The sequence below is a fragment of the Jaculus jaculus genome, chromosome 5 (assembly GCF_020740685.1).
Source record: "Jaculus jaculus isolate mJacJac1 chromosome 5, mJacJac1.mat.Y.cur, whole genome shotgun sequence".
NCBI lineage: Eukaryota > Metazoa > Chordata > Mammalia > Rodentia > Dipodidae > Jaculus > Jaculus jaculus.
The window spans coordinates 150,153,889-150,173,619 of NC_059106.1; the positions used below are offsets into that span (position 1 = coordinate 150,153,889).

Sequence of the window (19,731 nt, forward strand, 5' to 3'; positions counted from 1 at the left end):
TAGTCACCTTGTTTACACGGTAAAAAGTGGTGGCTCCCTTAAAGGTTTCAGGAATTCCTTAATGATACAGCTGTGGCAAATTTCCTGTAATAAAAATGAAGTTAGCTACACTGAGGCAAACTTGATGCCAAATCAAGCTTTTAATAGTTGATGCTGGTTGAGACAGTTACAGGGAGTCATTATGCAGTAGGTTTTAACAATTTACTAATTGGACTTCTATTAATGTACTTGTGTAGTGATTCTGCAAAGAAGGGATCTGAGTGGGAATTGTCTGTTGAGGGAGTTTCTTAAGGCTTCCCCAGTATAGCCTAAACCTTCATCACACACACACACACACACACACACACACACACACACACATATATATGCATATATACACATGCATACATGTATCCTGCTTTATTTATTTGCAAGCAGTGAGAGAAAGAAGGAGGGAGAGAGAGGGGAAGGGAGGAAATGTGTATGCCAAGGCCTTTTGCCACTGCAAACAAACTCCAGATGCACGCATATGGCTTATGTGGGTCCTGGGGAATCGAATCCAGACCATCACATTTTTCAAGCAAGCATCTTTAACTACTGAGCCATCTCTCCACCCCCCTAAGTGACTGTCTTAGGTACAAGTCTAAATTACTCTCCCTAGACTTTCATCTTGACACTGCCCAACAATGAACTGAAATTATATTATCTTCTCTACCTTTTATACCAAACTTTAGACTCCTCAAACACTGAGATTTTGAACAAGAAGATAAATACTCTTAGCTAGTGTCAAGTTCTGTGCTTAGGCCTACATGTTCTGCACCTATTACTGCATTTGAAAACTCACAAGATCTCTATGAGGTACTATTCCATTTTGCTGATGAAAACTTAGACTCAAGAACCAGAGACAGCTAGGCAAGGTGGCACATGCCTTTAATCCCAGCACTCGGGAAGCTGAGGAAGGAAGACCACTGTGAGTTCAAGGCCAGCCTGAGATTACATAGTAAAGTCCAGGTCAGCCTGAGCTATAGCAAGACCCTACCTTGAACACTTCCCACCCCCTACCCCCAAAACAGAACCAGAGACAGTGGGATCATGTCACTTACTTGCAATCTGAAAGAGATGTCATGTTTCCAGTTCATCTTTGAGCTAGGTCACCCTACCTGTTGATGTGACTTTTAGATGTATGAATTCATAGATGACTGGAAGTATGTATGCATGCATGTATGAAGATGTGTATAATTTAAGGATGCTTTAAGTTACATTCTCCTGGAATACAGAAAACCCTGTTTCAAACAAATAAAAAACAACAAAAACTTAAGGTATAAATTCACAAGAACAATTATAACATAAATACTTTTGTTATTGTTCCTAGATGCTATTTTAACCTGTAAGACCCCAAAACAGACACCTTCCTCCAGATTAGAGTGGAAGAAACTGGGAGATGATGTCTCTTTTGTCTACTATCAACAGGCTCTCAAAGGTGAGAAGCTATAGATTTGATGAGGCCAGAGCAAGGAAGCAGCAAGTACAATTCACACCCTTTAACTTACAAATGAGAGCAGGACATGACTGACCACTGAAAATGTGCTTCTGCAAGCATAAGATGAAAAACGTTGTGTCTGAGACTTAAAATGCAACTGCCACAAAACAAGTCAGAGAACAAAAGGAGGTGAATTCTATTTATTCCTTTGACTCTTAGTTTCTTAGCTCAGTCCTACAAGATGCAAAACACGCTTATTTTGACATCCCAGTAAATTGAACTCTCAAGAGAAGATGTAGTAGTTTGGATCAAATGACCCCCTATAAACATGCATGTTTGGAATATTTGGTTCCCAGCTGGTGGCAATTTGGGAAGTGGAGCCTTGTTGGAGGATTTATGTTTCTAGGGGTGGGCTTACGGATGTTATAGTCCTGCTTCTTCCTTGCCAGAAGTCAGCTCACTCTCTTGCTGCTGTCTTCCACTTTTTGTGCAAGTGATGTCTAGTATCTGTTCCACTACCCTTTCCCTACAATTACGAAGCTTCCCTTCTAGACTATAAGCCTGAGTAAACTCTTCTTCCCACCAGTTGTTATTGGTCAGGTGTTTTGTCCCAGCAACATGAAGGTAACTACAACAGAAGGGAAATGCAAATTATGAGGACTTGGAATGCAGGGTCTTGCCCTATTTTCTCTCTCCCTGTATAAAGTGAGGTCACCACTGAGGAGCCTACAGAGTTAAGACATATGTTGTTAGTTACAAGGATCCTCAATAACTACTTTTCTATTAGTTGTACATTTCTTTTATTTTCTACTCTTTCTGTTGAATATGTGACAAATTTTTAATTATAAGGTGATAATGGTGGATGAAAGATTCATTCATTACTGTTATAGCTGGACAGTGGATACAATGAGGGTCATTTTCTTCTGTTCTCTAATTTTCTATATGTTTGAATTTTTCCACCATACTTTTGAAGTTGTAAGTAAAATTTAATAAAGATAACATGTTTTGTTTTTTTTTTTTTTTTTTTTTTTGGTTTTTTGAGGTAGGGTCTCACTCTAGCCCAAGCTGACCTGGAATTCACTATGAAGTCTCAGGGTGGCCTTGAACTCACGGCGATCCTCCTACCTCCGCCTCCCGAGTGCTGGGATTAAAGGTGTGCGCCACCACACCTGGCTTATAACATGTTATTTTTAAGGAAGTTTACTGAGCACCTTGTAAGATATCAGCAGGCTGGACAGTAACTAGAGTACTTCCATGGCCAACATGTGATTATTTAAAATACTATTACTACTTTAATTTTTTTTTTTTTTTGAGATAGGTTCTCACTCTAGTTCAGGCTGACCTGGAATTCACTGTATAGTCTCAGGGTAGTCTCAAACTCACTGTGACCCTCCTACTTCTGCCTCCTAAGTGCTGCTATTAAAGGCATACACCGCCACACCTGGTTTATTATTTTAATTTTAAGGAATCAAGTAGAACAAATGTTTGAAGCTCATGGAACATTGAAGACATCCCTCTGACTCTTATCCATTGAGATTAGGCTGGAGTGCCAACAGTGCAGCTGCCTCCCCTTAAATGTTTGACAGTTGCCAATTCAAACCCTTGCATATTACACAAACTTTCTATTTTTGTTTTGAAGCAGGGTCTTACTCTAGCCCAGGATGACTTGAAACTCATTCTGTAGCCAGGCTGAACTTGAACTCACAGTGATCCTCCTACCTCTGCCTCCCAAGTGCTGAGATTAAAGGTGTGCACCACCACACCTAGCACAAATTTCTATTTTAATTCAGTACATATCATTGTTAAAATATAATCAAGATAATATACTTAAGACAAATGCCAATCATCTATTCTTCTCTGCTACCATCATTTGGACCACACACATAATGCTAATTTTCTGGTCAATTAAACCAACTCTTCATATTTGAAAGCAGAAATACTTTTATATGGCTACTAGATAGGAGTCAGAGAGGCATCTTGTTGAGTTCCTTTTTTATTTTTTTGCTTGATTTTTTTGAGATAGGATCTTGCTAGGAACCTCTAGCTGACCTCAAACTTGTATTGACCTTTCCAATTCTGCCTTTCAAATGCTAGGATTATGGGTTTGTGCCATACTGCCCTGCTCTCGCTTGAGTTCTTTAAATTAAACTATGGTGGTTTTTTTTTTTTTTTCTGAACAGCCTAAAATGCCTTCCAAATATAGGAATTTAAAGTCATAGCATACATGTGTAAGTTTTAAGGAGGAAAATTAAGTTTATTAGTAGGAAAGTTAATGTGTTATCAGATGTAGTGACTTGAAGACATGAGAGAGAAAGTTCCTCATATTATTTCTAACATAATTGCCTTCATTTTCTAAAGGTGATTTTAAAGATCGAGCTGAGATGAGAAATTTCAATATACGGATCAAAAATGTCACAAGAAATGATGCCGGGAAGTATCGCTGTGAAGTTAGTGCTCCGTCTGAGCAAGGCCAAAACCTGGAAGAGGATACTGTCATTCTAGAAGTACTGGGTAATGTGCAGGAACATTTGTAACTACTGCCACTCAACCCGTTCTTATTCCAACCCAGCCCTGGAGGCAGTGACGTTAACCCAGAGCCCTAGCCAGTAATGTCATAGGGACCATAAGCATCACCTTCCTAGGGAGATCTTGCCTACTCATTCCCATCACCTCATTGGCTGCTGAAATTTTGCTACCATGAACCCATTGCCACACACTTCTCTCTCTTTGCTTAAAATTGATCGAGGCAATTCCTGTGTATTGGAACATCTTTTCCAGGATCCAAGTTTTAATAGCTTTCAGCATATCATCTAAAATGGTATCACAGGAACTGGAGAGATGTCTCAGAAGTTAAAGGCACTGGCTTGCAAAGCTTGTTGGTTGGGGTTTGATCCCCCCCAAATCCATATAAAGCCAGATGCATGAAGTGACACATGTGTCTGGAGTTTGTTTGCAGTAGCAAGAGGACTTGGCTTACCTGTTCTCTCCCTCTCTCTATATCCTTACAAATAAATCAATATTTTAAAAAATAAAAATAAAATGTTACCACAAAAGATTATAGAAGAAAGAAAAAACAAACCAGCAGAAGTATTTGAAAGTGTTTGGTAAAGAAAATAACTAGCATTCATTGGTAGTTAGGCCACATATGTATATGGATACTATATGTCACATATTAATTTTATTTGATATTCACTATCAAACTGAATTTAGAGATGGAAGTTAAGCAATTTCCCCTGTGCCATACAGTTAGAAAATGTCTATTCCAGGACTTGGATGCAGATGACTTTAACTGAAGGCTTCTATGTTGAAATCAGACAAGAATCACTGGTAAATGCTGCTACAAAGGAAAATTTTATGTTTTTCCAGTCTCCCTGAAATAGCCTTTAGCTAAGGCCAAGTGTAGCACACTGGCATTGTGTTGGTGTGGAGAAAAGTTCACAGAATCCCTCTCAGCAGATCCAGCTGGTCCATACATTCTTATGGCTGTCTAGAAAATTATCACATGCTTGGTAATTTAGATGAACTCACCTTCATTAGCTCACTGTTCTATCCATCAGAATTTTGGCAGCAAGGTTGGGTTCTGTTCAGGGTTTCACAAGGCTCAAATCAAAATGTTGGATGAGCTGAATTGTCTCCAGTCTCTGAGGAAAATCTGCTGGGAGCATTCTTGACATAGTCAGATCATATTTCCTTGAAGTTGTAGGATTGAGATCCATGCTGCTTAACAGCTGGGGCCACACTCAGTTCTTAAAAGGTGCCCTTATTCCTTGCCATTTGTGCCCCTTCTCTCACCTTCAGTGCAACAAAACACGATGAATCCTTCTTGCACTTGAACTACTGCCTTTCCTCTCTGAAATGAGCTGGAGTGAACTTTCTCTTTAAAGGTCCCATGTCATTAGGCTAAACTTATCTCCCTGTTAAAGACAATGGATTGGGGACCTTAATGACATCTTCCAAATTTCTTCACAGTAGTTCCTAAATTAGATCTTGACTAAGACAGCATATATGTCTACTAAAGATGGGGATGCTGGGGACTGTCTTAGAATTCTGCATAACACCAACAGTTCTGGATTTTCGAAGACATTAGGTCACCAAATAATTTCTGCTTTACTATGTAAATCCCTAAGACCAAAATAAATGAAATTTCTAGAGCAAGTGTTTTTTTTTTTTTAATTGGCCAGTAATAGAGTAGGATTTTAGTTGAATACCAGGGATGAAAAATATCCTCAGATTTCTTTTGTACATAGTTGGTAATAAACATTAAAGTCATTGGTAAAAGAAACAGTAGAAATGATCTTTAAAATAATCGCTGTTAGGTAAGGTAATGCTAGGTGTGAGAATAACTAGGTCCTGAACTATTTATGAGTGACTTAATAGAAAGTTCTTTCTCACTTAAGTGAGGCCTAGATAATTGGGGTAGAGGTGATGATTGCATCATGTTATTATATGTATAAGTTACTTTTCTAATCACTGCGACCAAATACCTGCCTAGAAGCGATATAAGGTAGGAAGGATTCATTTTGACCCACAGTTTGAGGGGGACATAAGCTCATCATGGTGGGGAAGCCAGGGCAGGACAGTTCATCTGTGCTGGCAGAACATGAAGCTGCTTGCTCACACTCAGCAGGTCAAACATGGGACATGAAGCAGGGCTGAGCTGTAAGCCTCAAGGCCAATCGCCAAGGGCTCCCATGAGGCTCTTCCTCCCAAAGCTTGCACAACCTCCCCATTGGCCACTTTTTATCTTGGTGGTCTAGTAAGTACATCTCAACTGTCTGTTAAAGCCCATGCTTCGCTTATGAGTAACCAATCCCCTTTGGCTTCCATTGTTCAGTGGCTCCAGCAGTCCCGTCATGTGAAGTGCCCACTTCTGCTCTGAGTGGGACTGTGGTAGAGCTACGATGTCAAGATGAAGAAGGGAATCCAGCTCCTGAGTACACATGGTTTAAAGACGGTGTCCGTTTGCTGGGGGATGCGAAACCTGGCTTACACAACTCCAACATCTCATACACAGTGAATACGAAATCTGGAACACTGGTAAGGTCATTTCAGGCACTGACCTAATAACTGTCTGGCACTGTGATAAAAAGGTTCTGAGGATTTAAATGATGTAGGACAGAAGATTGCTATCATTGATCGTTAGGCATTGCATGTAATGAGGTGTGATGCGAAAGACGACTACAAGAGGGCTGGAGAGATGGCTCAGCAGCTAAAGGCACCCACTCGCCTGCTTGATTGACAGCCTGGGTTCAATTCTCTAGTACATGCAAAGCCAGATGCACAAAGTGGTGCATGTGTCTGGAGATTGATTGCAGTGGCTGGAGGCCATGCCCTTCTCCCCCCCATCCCTTTGCGCCCTCTCTCTCTCTCTCTCTCTCTCTCTCTCTCTCTCTCTCTTTCTCTCTCTTTCTCTCTCTGTCTGTCTGTCTTTCAGTTTTCAAATACATAAATAAGTCATTTTTATAAAAGACTACTGCAAGAGGTTCAGATAGTACGGGAAACCTCCATGCTGAGAACACATGATGTGGTTGATAGCCTGGTTCATGACAGTTCACGCAGTAACTTCCTTGGCTTGGAAAATTCCTAAGTGCAATTCCAAGTAACACCAAGGAAATGTATGCACACTCGTGAGGAGATACTGACCATGTGAGAACACGACCATAATAAAACCATGCTCGGAAGTCTACGTCATTAAACTTTTCCTTGCTCCACATCAGTGACAACTGTCTCTGTGACTTAAGAATCTATTTTTAAACTAAGTCCAGATTTTCTGATTGTTTCCTCCTTAAAAACATTCTAATAAATGCCCTTCTAGGGGTATTGATGGGGCCCTAGGAAAAAAGCGCTCTTCAAAGTTAATGACAAAAACATAGTTTTATGTTTCACCTGTGACTTTTCAGCATAGATATGGGAGTTCAAAAACAAAGCAAGGACATTTAATTTGAAGCTTTTTCTTCCCAGTAAAAAAGTAACATTCATTTTTAAATGTCTAATTTCCAACAGTACAAAACTACTGCCATAGCCATTATGAAAAAAGCCTGTTCCAGGTGAGGTAATAACAGCTTTAATGAGCTTTGAAATGACATGTAATGTTTCCTTTCTTCTTTCTATCAACTAGCTCACAGTAATATTTCAAAACTACATCTGATGTCCAGTAAAGCACATTGATTCGGTGGCTAATGAGAACACCCCACAGTAGAGGCGGCTGCCCCCTGAGTGAGGCCACACTCTGGCCGTTTCCATAGTCAGCAGGCACAGTCAGCAGGTCCGAGTGATTTTACACTGTGAAACTGGGCACAGAACCTGCAGTCACACTCTGCTATATTTACTCTTCACATTTATTCTTTCTCGGAGAGGGTGATAAAAGCCTAAGGCAAGTCTGTGATGATGCAGATCCCCTTTCCTCAGGGCGTCTGAACCCTTGAAGTGTCTTGTAAAGCTGAAGGAGCTTGAGCTAGAGTGGGTTCTTTTTGAGAGAAATGAACAGACGCCAGTATATAGACTTCAGTGCCTTCCTCTTGATGACAGGTTACAATATAGGGCAATATGATTTGGGATTTGAGTCTAACTTGTTTTTTATATGCAACCCAGACCCTGTGTTTATGGTGAATAGTCTAAAAGTATTCCAGCTCTTGTGGGAGAAGGGGACATGATTCTGTAGAGTGAAGGAAGCTAGGAAGAGTTTTCTATCGTACTACATTGAACTATGGAGAGAGAAGGGACTAGAGATAGTAAGCATGGAATGGTGAAAGCAGAAAAGGAGTGACCAGCATTGGCTGTTTTAGAAACAGCAGTTTCAGGAGGATCTGAGACAAGGAGGGGCCTCCATGGATGTGGGTAGCAGTGACCATTGCAGTGCTGAGAATGTGCTCAGAAGGGTTCTGGAAGGATGACTGGGTCACTTTCACCCTTGGTACCGACTCTGCAGGAACCTTCCAGGTATCCAGGACTGCATTTTCTTTCTCCTTTCTCTTCTTTCCCTCCCTCCCTTCTTTCCTTCTTCCCTGCCTTCCTGTGCATCCTCATTCCTTCCAGAAATTCTTCAATGGTACAAATTATGGAGCCTTTGATAGCAAAATCTTATCTCTCAGGTAAGGAGCAGAAGAAGCAAGGGCTGGACTGTTTATAAAATATGCAAACATTCTGGAATTGTTAGAATTTTACATTGCACTCCTCCGTGATGGTAGCTATGGGTCTTTGGAGACACTGTTCATGCTTGCTCCTGTAGAGAACTCCTGTGACTTAGAAAAGTGCATTAATCCTTTCATTGGGGAGACATTCATCTACAGTAGCACCTAATCAGGAATTAGAAATACCAAGTTACGCACCTCTGTAATCTCAGCTTCTTGAAGGCAGGTACAATCAAGAGTTGGAAACCAGCCTGGGCAACAAACGTATAAAGTCCTGAGTCATTAAAAGGCAGATACCAATTCAGTGATAAAGTTCAAGGGACTTGGTTATTTTAGAAGCCTATGCAGAGATTTGCAATTTAAATGCATATTCATTTTCCCTTCTGCAAACAGCAATTTAACACCGTTTCTAAGAAGGACAGTGGAGAGTACTACTGCGAAGCCCGCAATTCCATTGGACATCGCAGGTGTCCCGGGAAGCGAATGCAAGTAGGTAAGCACAGCGTGCGGGAAGAAGAGATCATTTTCAAGTAGAATGGGGGAGTAGTTGGTGGTTGCATTGAGTGATCTGAAGTATCTTAAGGATGGATAAAATTAGCTAAAGATCACAATGGAACGTCAATGTCCTTTTTAATCCATCTTCTAACCAAGGGAAGAGAATTTAGCTTGTATTCAATTAAGTTTTAAACTCTTTAAATATGCATTTTTTTAAAAAAATGTGCTGTTCTGAGAAATCTGTCTTTCAAACCAAGGCTAAGTGTCATGTAGCGTGTAAATTTCTGAGGGTCCAGAAGCCTGTCTGTATAGGACCTCCATGTCCAGCTGGCCTGTACATGCTCTATGCCTCCATCTCACCAGTGGCAGCAGTCATCTGCTTTCCTCATGGGGTTACGATGAAGAGTAAAAGTACACTTGAAGCAGTGTATGCAGTTACTGTTCTCAGTTCACTAATGTTAATTTTCTCAATACCCTGAAGTGCTAAACTTATACTGATTGCAGAGTAGGTTCTCCAAAGACACAAGGAATAGCTACAGATCTAGCTTGTTGTAAAGTCTAGTTGCATATAATGTATTTCACAAAATTCTCAATAGTTGGATTTAGTTTTTCTTGAGGTGAAAGCTATATGCCTTACCTAGAGATGTGCAATAGAAAGAGTCATGCTAGAACTGATACCAAGAGGAGTCAGATCACTCAGGTGGGCTTCACGTTTAAACACAGTACGGAAGGGCTTCCCTGCTGCAGGAGAGTATGTGCTCTGTGAACTCGGAAATTTGTATTTTTCAAGGTTCTTAGAGGATGGCAGATATGGACTCGTGAATTTTTAGGACCCGTGCATAAACACTTAGCATTGCTTTGTATTCTAGCTTTTATGAGTTTTAATTTTTGGTGTTTTTATTAAGTTCAGGAATGCTGGGGAGATGGGCCTAGTGGTTAAAGGCTGTCGCTTGCAAAGCTTGGAAGCCTGATTCAATTCCCCAGTAGCCATGCAAAGCCGGGTACAAAGTAGTGCATACACTGTGTTCATCTGCAACAGCCAGAGATCCTGGTGCATGTGTGCGCACAAGTGCATGAGCAAACACACACCGGAGAGTACAGATCAATCAAGAACTTTTCAAGTTTCATTATAGTGAAACACAGGCAGATTTAGGATTATGAGACAGTGGTTTGGAACTACCTTTAGACATTTTTACCTGAACATACCTAAAAATTAATATGTAATCAAGTGTTTTTCTAACCTCACTCATTCACATACTACCTTCATGGTTTTTAAAATCATAACCTTTTGGCACATGTAGTATTTTCAGTTCCATTTATAAGAAATAGTATTGGGCTTTGGATACCGCTCAGTCGTAGAGCATGTCTAGAATGCAGGCTCTGATGATGCAAAGAAAAGAAAGAAAAGAAGGTAAGAGAAAGAACAGTAGGAGCCTCAGCGATGGCTTAGGGGTTAAAGGTCCTTGCTTATGAAGGCTGACGGCCTGGGTTGGATTCCCCAGTATTCAGTGGCACATGTGTCTAGTTTGTTTGCAGTGGCACGAGGCTCTGCATGCCCATTCACTGTCTCAGATAAATAAAAAATATTTAAAAAAATAAAAACAATAAAATTGGAAGCAAAAAATAGAAAAGTAACAATGTGTCATGGTTTTGATGTACAATTATTTTGTTCATAGCACACAATAAAAAAGAACAAGATACAAAACTGTATTCCCTCATAGGATCACCTTGAACATGATTTCCACATATAGACTCTTTGTAAACATAAGTGAGTTAGTTGGACCCAGTTCAGAAACATAAACCTCTCCTTGGCATAGCTGCAAAGGAAAGCTTTTGCAAGTGCTTTTGGTAATGACAGCATCTACTCATTTGACATGAATTTAAGCATGATTTATTCATGTTCCAGAAACTGTTAATGTAAGTGGCATCATAGCAGCCGTAGTAGGCGTGGCCTTTGCAATTTCTCTATGTGGCCTTGGTGTGTGCTATGCTCAGAGAAAAGGCTATTTTTCAAGTAAGTGAAACTCACCCTTCTTTGATACATGATTTCCTCTACAGAGCAATCTCTTTCCCTCCCTCTCTCCTTCCTTCTCTCTTCTTTCTTCCTTCCTCCCCGCCCTTCATTCATTCTTTCCTTTGTTTTGTGGTGCTGGGATCCACTGGAGCTATATCCTCAACCCTATGGGGTTTTCTTCTAGAATACTGTTCCTCCTAAGAAGTGTTCCCTTTGGAGAGTATCTTTCACTGATTTTCTGCTATGTTACATACTATAAGGGGCTGTGAGAACCTGCAGGTGGATTATGACTCACCTTGGTGACCTTAGAGTACAAAGAGAGTTTCCTTGTTGCAAAATTCTAGGTAACTCAACAGAATACATGAGATCCAGCCTTGGAGTGGCACAGTACAGATATCCAATACAGGCAGATAGAAAATGTACATTTACATGCATGTAAGATACTTGTGTTTTAAGTTAGGAACTATGTATTGCAATATATGTACTGGTTTCTAGTTTTATAAGCATTTTCATCAAAATGCACCAGCAAAATGTTTTGTTACTACAAAATGGTACAATATGAAATATAAAATTTAGCACAACTGTAAAGGAAAATTGTTCAGTCAAAGCCAGAAACCTAGTCAAGTGAGATAGCATATATGTCTCTAATCTCAGCACTTAAAAAATAAAAAAGAAAAGGAAGGAAGGAAGGCAAAATCAACATGAAAACCTATTATCTTGGAGATGCTTCTGAACAAATATTTAGGTCCTCGGGTTTATACCTCTTGTAACTTCAGGCTACATTTGAAGATGTAATAGATTTGATGTAAATATGAGACTTAAAAGTAATATTTTATTCTCTTAATGCATTTCTTCACTCCCAGCATTTACATTTCTGAGATCTCAAAATCTGCAGAACTCCATTGGGTCTGGCAGCACATTATTAAGTTGAATTTTTAGATGTAATAATAAATTTATTAGCAATAAATTTTAATCTTGAAAATAATATATTTAAAAGTACAACAAAATTATAGGGAATTCCTAACAATATTTATAAATAAATCTCACATGTCAGAAAATATCCATGAATATTGATTCAAGGCAATTTATTATTATAAAAAAGTTAAATTATAATATAAGAAATTAATTATAGCCAGATGTGGTGGCCCACACCTTTAATCCCAGCACTCGGGAGGCAGAGGTAGGAGGATCACCATGAGTTCAAGGCCACTCTGAGACTACAGAGTAAATTCCAGGTCAGCCTGGGCTAGAGTGACACCCTACCTTGAAAAACCAAAAAAAAAAAAAAATCATAATAAAGCTATTCTTATTTGAATAACTCACTGGGTGTGGGTACAGTGGCGCATACATCTAATTTCAGAACTCAGGAGGCTGAAGCAGGAGGAACGTGAGTTCAAAGTTAGATAGGTCTGTATAGGAAGACCTTGTATCAAAAGAATCTTGAGGGCTGGAGAGATGGCTTAGTAGTTAAGGTGCTTGCCTGCAAAGCCAAAGGACCTAGGTTCAATTCCCCAGGACCCATGTAAACCAGATGCTCAAGGTGGCACATTCATGTGAAGTTTGTTTGCAGTGGCTGGAGGCCCTGGTGTGCCCATTCTGGTGCACCCATTCTCTCTCTCTCTCCCTCTCTCTGCTTTTTTCTCCATTTCAAATAAATAAAAATAAATTTAAGAAAAGAATCTGAAAAAAATTAAGTATAAGAAACCCTGTTTTGTGAGTTTTCATGTGTGCACTGCTTCAGTTGAAGTCTGTTGTAATTTTATGAATGGAATCTGGCTGTGTCCCCCTGCTGGTTAACAGTGAAAGTACAAGACACGATTATTGTATATTTTACTATTTGCAAATACAGAGTATTTTTTAATGGAGGCAGTAAACAATATTTTTCTTGAAATGCTGAAGTAACGAGCTGATGTAGACATTTACAGTTAATTAAATAAGAATATTACTTCAATTTTCATCTGGCAAAAAACCTGGCATAGAGAAACATTTTTGAACTTGAATTTAAAATTTGGATTGTCCAACTATGACTTCTGGACCAAATTCAGTCAGTCCATACCTGACTTTCACTTCTCTCCTCCTGTTTTTTCCAGTGCTGGTTATTGAATCTAGAGCCTTGCATATGTCAGACAAGCTCTATACCCCTAAGCAACACCTTCAGCTCTCTTTTCATTTTGTATTTTGAGACAGGCTGCTTCAGTCTCTCAAGTTGCTGTAATAATGGGGGTCTCATAGAACCCCATGACCAACAGCTCACTGTGGAGAAGATGAGCTAGTTGTGGTAGCAGGAGTTACCAGCCGCAATTCACGGTTTTAGGGTTAATTTTTCTCTACCCCATCAGGATCCTTCTGCCCAATATCTATCATCCATCATCCATTTAATCTCTCTATCTGTCTGTCTGTCTGTCTATCTATCTATCCGTCTATCTGTCATCTACTTTCTAAGAGTTGTATCTTTTAATTTGCTAACAAATAAGTAGGTTTCTATAGTACTAATTCATATGGTCTTCAGTTTTCTGTATCTGTCCCTTCTCTTCCTTTCCCATTTCCTCCCCACCATAGAAAATTCTTGATTTTGCCTTTGAGCCCAGAAAACTTAAAAGTATTTGCTATATGTTTTGCTGTTTATAGAAAAAGCATGCATTGACCCTTGATTTAAAAGGTCCAAATATATAGGTGAGACTTAAAATATACTTTTTTAAAAAAAAAATTAAGGCCAAATTTACTTTGAATGAATGTGTCATACCATATTAATTCTTGCATTAACTCTATATACTTGTTCTTTTTCAGAAAAAAACTCCTTCCAGTAAGTATACTTTCTTAAACTGCATGGGTTTTATCCATATAAATATATTCCTTATATTCTTATTTTTTTTTTGGCAGTGCTGGGGATTGAACCCACGGACCTGTACATGGTACTGAGCTACATTCTGACTCACACAACTAATATTCTTTAATGATCTGCTTAAAGTCAACAGTAACTTATTTGTGCAGATTAATCCTATGGGAAGTTACTCAAATTTACAAAATACATATATATCCTACTTCAGTCATTATGACTACTTGTAAATGACAATCAATTACCTAAAAAAGAAAAGTGGTCATTAATTTTACTTTGTAGACATTTCTAAGCAACAACTTCAAAAACTTATTTGTCATATTTTGCTAAACTGAAAATTCTCAAAAGAACTTTTCCTTAGTCATATTATATTTAGTTGACTATCACTTTGCACCCAACATTGTTCTCAGCACTGGAAATGTAGTAGTGGGGAGGGGGGGGAAGTGGCCAAAACACTCACAAAATACTGGTTATGGACTATTCTAGTAGCAGCAAGGCAAAGCGAACGGTGTACTGTCGCATAAAGCAAGTAAGAAAGTAAACACGAAAAGCAGACGTGGAGTGTATCACTGTCAAGAGGGTCAAGAAAGGCTCTGAGATGATGCTGCGGAAAGACCTGATGGATATGAGGAAGCAAGTCACACGCATATCCACAGGAGTGTGCTTGCAGAAGGGAAAGAGTGGAAAGAGTTCAAGGCCCAGTTGCCTATAGGGTCTGAAAACATGGAGAAGAGCACTGTGTGCTTAGAGCAGAGTAAGTGTGGCATAAGACCAGAGGAACACCTTGTAGGAGCTGTTGGCATATGATACATGGCTGAGATTGCCAAAGCCCGATTTTTGTGCAGTGGATGTGTGGCTGCCCTTCCTGTTCGTAGACATGGCAGACCTCCTGTCAGCATTCCCCCTTATTCTCTGCTGCCTGACTGCAGATAGCTTGTCATCTCCTAACTCCCTCCTGTAGACTCGGTTGCCATTGAATCCTGTTCCTAGATGCCTGCCTCAACCTTAGTTTCTCAATCTCATGATATCCCAGTCAAAATTTAGGACCAAGTCAAGATATCAAGACTACCAGTAGCAGTAATTCAGGCGATCAAAAGAAGCTTGAAAGTGTTGACTTTAGCCCATCCCACTCTTAGCCCCCAGGCAACTGAGCACTTCCACCTTCTGTTGAGTAAGATGGAAAATAATTCAAGGGTTTGAAACAGAGAGGAAGTAGGCTCTGGTGTAGGCAGAGAAGACTTAGGCTCCCTTCCACTGCTGTCTCTGTTAAATCAGGAGGGAGCCCTTCAATCAGGAAAGGAGTGTCTTTATTTCCTCATAGCTTTCCCTTCTGGATCATTGCTGTGCCCAAATACCAAAATACCTGACCAGAAGCAGCTTAAGGAAGGAGTTTATTTTCAGCTTACAGTTTCAAAGAGATTGTCCATCTTGGTGGGGGAAGCATGACAGGCGTAAGAAGTCTGTGTGATGTCGTTACATCAGCAGGGAGGAAGAAGAGTGATAGAATACCAAGCAGAGCTGGACAAACACAGCCCCCGCCTCCCTCGGTGACACCCTTAACCCCGGCAAGTCTCCCCATCCTAAGGGTTCCACAAACTTCCCAAACAGTACCACTCAAACACATGAGATTCAAACCATCACACTTTCCATTTGTGAAATCTTTATTCTTCACCTTTTACTGATCTTCTACTGGAATTCCATTCACCACAGAAAACTTTCCACAGTCCAAAATGAATTTTGAGATTACCATGACCAAATATCAAAAATATTTAACGTTAAGTTGAAAAATCTTTAGTTTGTATATCCCATAAAAAATGTTTAGGGCTGGAAAGATGGCTTAGTGTTTAAGGCGCTTGCCTGCAAAGCTTAACAACCTGAGTTCAATTCCCCAGGACCCACATAAATCCAGATGCACAAAGTGGTGCATTTATCTGGAGTTTGCAGCAGCTAGAGCCCTTGGTGAGCCTATTCTCTCTTTGCCTGTCTCTCTTCACTGCCCCCCCTCTGCTTGCAAATAAATAAAAATGTTTAAAATTTAAAAAATAAATTTATCGTGTTAGTCTTGGATTACATTTAGATGCATAGGGTTTCACACAAAACCTATACTGTGTTGCATAGCTTTCACTGTGACTACTATCTACAAATGTAAGACATTCAGTCTGGGTTGTTGGCCTGCTTCCCTCACCCCCAGCTTGGCTAAGATACTCATCTTCCTGCTGACTGAGGATATGTACTGCATAATTGGGAGTGATAATGTAGTAAAGGCTATCTTTTCTATTCCACAAACAGGAAGAACAGTTCTGCAGCTCAAGCCCCTACAATGAGTGAAAACGTGAGTATTCGTAAAGCACATTTACAGGATACATGGGTGCATTTAGGAAGCAGGGCAGGGAAATAAAGCAGTTGTGTGGACATTGTGGATTTACTTTGCATACACTTGGCATTAGTGTCCTTCCCTGGTACTTTAAAGGATCTACAAAGCATTTAGCTTCCCTTCCCTACCAGGGATACAGGATAAAGCTGCTTGACATCTATAAAGCAATGACAGGAAGTGATCTTTATTGTATCATTATATTTTCTCATGTGGTATTCTGTTCAGTCCACTTCCTTAATATCATGAGGTACGGTATTTTTAGTTGTATTTAACAGGTGAGGAAACTGAGGCACACGTTCTCATAGGATAATAGCAAACAAGGGAACCCCAGGTACCCTGTTTCTTGGCAGCCTAACCAAGTAGATACCTGCATGTCTATGGTTCTAGGACTTGTCTTTGCTTATTCCAAGCACTTGGAAATTTTAGGGATATAAAATATTCTTTGCTATGGTTAAAAAAAAAAGGAGCATTTCAGAAATCCTTTAAAAAATTTTGTCAATTTCAGATGGCTTAGAGAACATTATTTGTACCTTTATACACACACACACACACACACACACACACACACACACACACATTTGTTGCTGTTACTGTTTCGAGGTAGTGTCTCACTGTGGTCCAGGCTGACCTTGAATTCACTACGTAGTTTCAGGGTGGCCTCGAAGGCATGGCAATCCTCCTACCTCTGCCTCCTAAGTGCTGGGATTAAAGGTGTGCACCACCATGCCTGGCTTACTTTTATGTTTTCAGATGCCATAGTGAAGCAGCAAACAACACTCTGGCTAAGATTTAGTAATTCATTGGATAAACACTAAATTTCCTGCAATTTTTTTGGGGGGGGGGCAGTTTTGTTGAGGTAGGGTCTCACTCTGTCAGAGGCTGACCTGGAATTCACTATGTAGTCCCAGGCTGGCCTCAAACTCACAGCTCTTCTCTTACCTTGACCTCCCAAGTGTTAGGATTAAAGGTTTGCACCATCATGCCCAGCCTGGATTCTTTTTAAGAATATAATGAAAGGGGCTAGGGAGATGGCTCAGTGGTTAAAGGCACTTCTTTGCAAGAATGTAATGGAGAGATGTATCCAATTTTTTTTAAAATATTTTTTTGTATTTATTTGAGAGCAACAGACACAGAGAGAAAGACACACAGAGAGAGAGAGTGGGCACGCCAGGGCTTCCAGCTTCTGCAAACGAACTCCAGACGCGTGCGCCCCCTTGTGCATCTGGCTAACGTGGGACCTGGGGAACCGAGCCTCGAACCGGGGTCCTTAGGCTTCACAGGCAAGCGCTTAACCACTAAGCCATCTCTCCAGCCCTCCAATTTTTGAGGGTTAAAGCCTTTCCTGAGAAATGGAGCAAAGGTTCCCAGAACTCTTTAGGACTCTGGGGGAGGGAGTCTCAAGATTTACTTTCAGCAAATCTTGGAACTCAGTAAACTAAGTGATTCGAATAGATACTAGTATGTAACACTCAATTGAATTACTCCATATGTTTTCTGTAAAAATTCTAATATCTTAAACTTATCCACTCCAGAATCTGTCACAGAAGGCACCATGTTTTGGAGTTTTCTATACTGGAAGTGTAGTATTCCTTAATTGAGACAATAATACTTGAAATTTACTCCTACCATTTATAGCACGAACTCCTTAGACATGGAACAAAATGGTATCATGCCACCAAACAGTAAGGGACACTTTGATTCTAAACTGAAAAGAAGAGGGACCTTGCCCCTTGGTCATCCTTTCAGTTGTCCCGTCAGCTCAGGGCTCCTCTCCTTTGGCTGCTTGGCTTGCAGTAGGGATTCCCTGTGCACTGTGGGGTGTGCAGCAACTGTGCCAGCAGCATGCTCCTGACCAATCAGACTCCGTGCTCCTAGTGCCTTTCTCACAGCCATGTTACAAGTGTCTTGTTGTCTAGGGTTTTTAACTGCTTACAAAATTGGGGCTGCACGTATGCTAGTTAGATCACTGAGAACCTTATAGTATAGTTATTTATTCATAATTTAAGTTTGATAGTTCATAATATTTATATATATTTCCTTAAATATGTAGTACATTTTATTTAAACTTGTTTTTCTTTCTTGTCCTAGGATTTCAAGCACACAAAATCCTTCATAATTTAAGAGAATTTCACTTTAGAGATTCACCAAAACCACAGTTGTTACACAAGTTATTAAAGTCTTAAAAAAAATCTGCTTCGTCTTACATTTGCAAAGAGGTGGATGAGGAAATGAGGGACATTTTGCTACAATTTTTAGGACCTCTAGCGCACCTAAAGTTGTTCTTGTATGCAAAAAGTTCTGCTATCACTGCAATACAGTCTATAATCTTGTGTCCCAAAGAAACAAAATACTTGGTAATTTTAGTTTTGTGAAATGCAAAATGTCCCAACTTCTAGAAAGTTATTATACCTTCCTAACTGTGAAGTTAATCCATAGAGCATGCAAATATAAACTGTATATGCCCTCTGTGCAGGAGTGATTTGCGAGGTTCAGAAAATACTGACAGATGCAAAAGGAACCTCTGGTCTCATTTCCACCAGCATCCTCTTTGTTCTCTAGAATGCCCCTTGCACCAGTGCTCACGTGTAACAAACATATACAGGAAAGCAGCAGAGCTGGTCTCTTTCCCAAGGATTACACTTCATGTTTATTTTCACTTCCCAGACCCAAAAGCAAGGTGAGGAGTTGCTGGCTGCTATTTCCACTTCCTAAGATGCCCTTGGAGAAGCTCAGTGACTCCTCCTCAGAATGTGGTACTAGATCCACAGCTTTGCAGTCCCTCCCTGTATGTGTGATGATTCCACATCTGCCTCTACACATCATGGGATGAAATTCTAGACCGGGTCTAGTACCTCACTGTTAAAGTGTGGCCAATACTGCTTGTGACAAATGACAAAGCAGGGACACAAAGGGAAAAAAAAATATCTGCCTGATAAAATGTGTATGAATGAATGAGCTCACTGTGAGTTCCAGCATCTGGAACCTGCTTGAATCAGCAAAGGCACATGAGAAACTATGGCTGAAATGACAAATGGGTTTAATCATGTTTTGTGGATGAACCAAAGGCCTTCAGTTAGTGTCGTAACATGAAAATTCCAGTGATTCATTTAGTAGTAAAAACAATTCATCTGTGTTAAAAAATTATTATCCAGAACCACTTTACATTGTCCAATCCATCTTACAGATAAAGTACAACCAGGGTTGTCCTATTCTGGGCAAATCTGAATGAAAAGGTCACTTACTACCTGTCATCTTTGAACAAGATTAAGTTGATTTCAAAAGAATTTGCTTTCTGGCAAATTTCTTGGCAAAACAGATGTCCAGGATCCACATAAGCACTCACTGGGTTTATGGCGTGGGCACCCGGTAACTGGGGAGATGCCCAGAGTTACTCCCGCCCCCCCCCTCTGCCCCCCCCCCCCC

The 19,731-nt window shown here is 40.1% G+C and overlaps 1 protein-coding gene across 4 annotated transcripts in view; it reads left to right on the top strand.

The window, feature by feature from the left end:
- Jam2 (junctional adhesion molecule 2) overlaps window positions 1-19,731 on the top strand; it is a 65,365-nt gene extending 45,634 nt beyond the window's left edge. For 2 of the 4 annotated variants that reach the window (XM_045150146.1, XM_045150147.1), the window contains 8 exons: window positions 1,352-1,459; window positions 3,818-3,970; window positions 6,294-6,496; window positions 8,983-9,082; window positions 10,991-11,098; window positions 13,886-13,901; window positions 16,224-16,266; window positions 18,397-19,731. In XM_045150146.1, the coding sequence (XP_045006081.1) occupies window positions 1,352-1,459; window positions 3,818-3,970; window positions 6,294-6,496; window positions 8,983-9,082; window positions 10,991-11,098; window positions 13,886-13,901; window positions 16,224-16,266; window positions 18,397-18,429 (764 nt within the window). In that variant the 3' untranslated portion in view covers window positions 18,430-19,731. The remainder of the gene's footprint in view (window positions 1-1,351; window positions 1,460-3,817; window positions 3,971-6,293; window positions 6,497-8,982; window positions 9,083-10,990; window positions 11,099-13,885; window positions 13,902-16,223; window positions 16,267-18,396) is intronic. The other 2 variants (XM_045150148.1, XM_045150149.1) reach the window with 2 other exon arrangements.